We start from the raw sequence: 4,218 nt of genomic DNA, 5'->3' as shown, positions 1-4,218 counted from the left end.
TCCATCCTCCTCCTCCTCCTCCTCCATCCTCCTCCTCCTCCTCCTCCTCCATTCTCCTCCTCCTCCATCCTCCTCCTCCATTCTCCTCCTCCTCCTCCATTCTCCTCCATTCTCCTTTATTCTCCTCTTGAGATCTTGGGCACATATGCATACACACCTGGCGTGAGTTTTGAGACACTGGGTCTAGAACTCAATCCACAGTTGACCATGTAGGAGTCCAATGATGTAACCATTACACCATCAGTTGGTCCCATGGGTTTTTTTCTTTTTTAAAAGAAGAGATTTTTTTTTTTAACTATAGGGCATGTACTCTCACCAGAGAGACCAAAAGCAAGAAATGCGGGGGGGTGGGGGGGCACAATTCCTTCTCCTTCATTCTCTTGAGATTTTGGGTGTGGACACACACGTGCGTAGTGTGAATATTAAGCCACCAGGTCCGGAACTTGAACTGCAGTCAGCTGCGTAGGAGTTCAGTTACTTAACCATTAAGCCATCTGTTGGTTCCTGGATTTGGGTTTTTAAAAAAAAGTAATAGGATTGAAACGATCTTCAGTATCTATTGATAGATGAACAGGTAAAGAAAATTATGTGTAGTATGTGTATTTATGCACATGTATATATGTGCACACACAATGGAATATTACTCAGACTTTAAAAAGAGATACCTCCATTATGAGATACATAAACCTAGGGACATCATGATAAATAAGTCAGACCCAGGAAAGTCAACTATGTAATCTCACATATGGAATTGTGGTGGGGGTGCGGGGGCAATGAAAAAGTTAAATAAACAGAAACAGAGTAAAACACTAGTTACCAGGGGCAGAAAGGGGGAAGTAGGACAACAGGTACAAATCTACAGTTATTATGAGTAAGTCTAGAGGTCTGGAGGTCTAATGTACAGCATAAGGACTCTAACTAACATTATTATATAATGAACATTTGATGAGAGTATGTTTTAGTTGTTCTCTCTATGTAATACACCCAAAAAAGATTACTATAGAGGTGATAGAGTTTGTTTGACTGTCATCATAATATCACATAGATGTATGTGTATATGTGTATATCAAAATATTGTTGTCACATAATATATCAATAAGCATTTTTTCAAAAACATGATAGTGGTAAACGTCACTTATTTTCTCTCAATTTTTTTTAAATAATGGAGTTTGTCTCAATTGTAGCTCATAATTTTGGTCTAATCTTTTCATGTAAGTGTATCTACAAGATTATATATTATATTGCTCACAGTGCTCTTTTAGATGTCTTACACTGATTGATGTATCAGTTTATCTGTTTGGAAAATATAAAAATGTTTCATTTGGGGGCCAGCAGGTGGTGTGGAGGTTAAGGGCTCTGGACTCCCACATGGCTGACCATGGTTCGAGTCCCAAACCTCTCTTCCCATCTCTCTCTCTCACTCTCTCCCTCCCTATCTGAACAAATGAAAATAAAATAAAGTTAAATAAAATAATTATTTTCCCTAAATGTTTCATTTGTCCTTTAACTGTCTATTTTTAATAGGACCGTAAACTCCATGGTACAGCTCAGCAACTGCTCCAAGACAGCAAGACAAAAATTGAAGTCATAAGAATGCAGATTCTTCAGGCAGTCCAGACCAATGAATTGGCTTTTGATAATGGTAATGGAACAGAGATACATTTCATTCTTCTAATAATGGGCATATGGTACTAAGTAACTTTATGTAGGAAAGAAGTGACTCAAAGTGAAGGGGAAGGAAACATGTTTTTTTATCTTGAGTTTTATACTCTTCACATGGGATCAGTGCTTTCAGGTATTTGGTCCTCTTGTTTCAAGAAGACAGTGATCTAGAATGTATCTCTTCATTTTAATAGACTCAAATACTTAAAATTGGTGCTTCATTTTTTAAAATGTTGCCTGTTAAAGAATATGGCTTTGTTTAGTTTTTTGGGTTTTTTGTTGTTGTTTGTTTGTTTTTTGGTTTTTTTTTTTTTTTGGTTTTTTGTTTTTCATATTCCAGAAGGAATCTTTACAGCTAGTTGCTTAAAGTAGGACTGGAAACTATTTCATGGTACTAAAATATATGAATATTTTTAGTTCTCAAATCTTATTTTCATATTTGTGATTCATGTGTATAATGGATAACTAGAAGGCTCTTAATTCCACAGTTGTGTCTATTCAATTTTTATTGAGTTATGATTAATTTCTTTTAATGTCATAGGTCTCTTTTTTTGGTTTATGATAGGTCATATTAGAAAGTTAAATAAATGGTTCAATTAAGTTGTTATTTTTTTTTCCCCTCTAGCAAAACCTGTGATAAGTCCTCTTGAACTTCGGATGGAAGAATTAAGGCATCACTTCAGGATAGAGTTTGCGGTAGCAGAAGGTGCAAAGAATGTAATGAAATTGCTTGGCTCAGGAAAAGTAACAGATAGAAAAGCACTTTCCGAAGTAATTTCAAATAAAAATTTTAATTTGTTTAATAAACGCATTATTCAAAGAATGTAATTATTTAAATAACAACAATTATGTTTTCTTTCTGCAAGGCTCAAGCAAGATTTAATGAATCAAGTCAGAAGTTGGACCTTTTAAAGTATTCATTAGAGCAAAGATTAAATGAACTTCCCAAAAATCATCCTAAAAGCAGTATTATTATTGAGGAACTTTCGCTTGTTGCATCTCCAACACTAAGTCCACGTCAAAGTATGATATCTACACAAAACCAATACAGTACCCTATCGAAACCAGCAGCATTAACAGGTATGTAGCACTTATCTCCTTTTTTGGGTGTATTTTTTCTACATCTGATTGTACTGTATTAAGTGAAAAAAGTGTATGCGGTTTTTTTGAAAATTGTGGAAAGACAGTATAACATAAAATTTATTATTTTAAGTTTATAATTCAGCGGCATTTAGTTGTGTGTGTGTGTGTGTGTGTGTGTGTGTTTTAAAGAGATTTTTGCTATAGGGTATATATGCTTGCCAAAAAGACAAGAGAGACACAGAAAGTGAGAAATCACCCCTTGGGGTAGATGGCCACACCACAGTCCCTTCTCCTCTAGTCTCCTCTTGGCATCTTGAGCACACACTCGCACGTGCCCGGGGTCCGGGACTTGAACCAAAGTCAAGTACATAGGAGTCCAGCAACGTAACCATTATGTCATCTGGTTCCAGCATTTAGTATATTTACAGTGATGGGCAGCTATCACCACTAAGTCCAGAGCATTTTATTCTGAAAGGAAACTAAAACCAACTAAGTAGTCACTCCTTGTGTGCCCTTCCTCTCAGCCCCTGGCAAGGACTAATTAGCTTTCTGTCTCTGGATTTGTTTATTCTAGATATTTCATATAAATGGAATTAATATGTGACCTTTTGTAGTGGCCTTCTTTCACTTAGCATACACTTTTTTTTCTTTTTTTAAGAGGTTTTTGCTATAGTGCGTGTGCGCTCATGAGAAAGACAGAGACAGAGATAGAAAGCGAGAAATCACCCCCCAGGGGAGACGGCCACGCCACAATCCCTTATCCTCCATGCTCCTCTCAGGATCTTGGGCACGCATGCATGCACCCCCGGAGGGAATTTAAGCCACCAGGTCTGGGACTTGAACCGTGGTCAACTACATGGGAGTTCAGTGACATAGCCATTACACCAACTGTTGGTCCCCCTAGCATACACTTTTTTTTAAGGTTCAATTTTGTTATAGTATGTGTAAGTACTTTATCCCTTTTTTTTGCTGAATAATATTCCATTGTGTGGACATATACCACATTTTGTTTACCCATTCTTCATGATAATTTGGATTCTTTCTGTGTTTTGACTATTGTTACTGCTGTAAACATTCGTGTGCTTGTTTCTGTTTGAATACTTTTATTTATTTATTTTTTTTTTGGAGAGGTTTTCGCTATAGGGCGCGTGCGCTCGCCAGACAGACAGAGAGAGACATAGAGACATAAAGCGAGAAATCACCCCCCAGGGGGGATGGTCACGCCGCAATCCCTTCTCCTCCATTCTCCTCTCGGGATCTTGGGCACACACGCACACGCGCCCGGCGTGAGATTTAAGCCACCAGGTCCGAGACGCGAACCGCGGTCGACTACGTGGGAGTCCAGCGACATAGCCATTACGCTAACTGCTGGTTCCCCTCTGTTTGAATACTTGTTTCCTATTTTTTCTTTATCTTTTTCTTTTTTTTTTTTTTTTTTTTTTAAGGGTTTTTTACTATAGGCTGGTGGTGTTC

The 4,218-nt window shown here is 37.6% G+C and overlaps 1 protein-coding gene across 3 annotated transcripts in view; it reads left to right on the top strand.

Moving 5' to 3' along the window:
- The window catches only part of PKN2 (protein kinase N2), a 99,507-nt gene that overhangs the window by 54,179 nt on the left and 41,110 nt on the right, over positions 1-4,218 (top strand). For all 3 annotated transcript variants that reach the window (XM_006169690.2, XM_006169689.2, XM_027768748.1), the window contains exons 4-6: positions 1,525-1,642; positions 2,288-2,433; positions 2,529-2,742. In XM_006169690.2, the coding sequence (XP_006169752.1) occupies positions 1,525-1,642; positions 2,288-2,433; positions 2,529-2,742 (478 nt within the window). The remainder of the gene's footprint in view (positions 1-1,524; positions 1,643-2,287; positions 2,434-2,528; positions 2,743-4,218) is intronic.

Source organism: Tupaia chinensis, unplaced genomic scaffold (assembly GCF_000334495.1).
Source record: "Tupaia chinensis unplaced genomic scaffold, TupChi_1.0 Scaffold147417_1, whole genome shotgun sequence".
In the NCBI taxonomy this organism is placed as follows: Eukaryota; Metazoa; Chordata; class Mammalia; order Scandentia; family Tupaiidae; genus Tupaia; species Tupaia belangeri.
The sequence above is the reverse complement of the archived record's forward strand: the minus strand, read 5'-3'. Positions and strand labels throughout refer to the sequence as shown.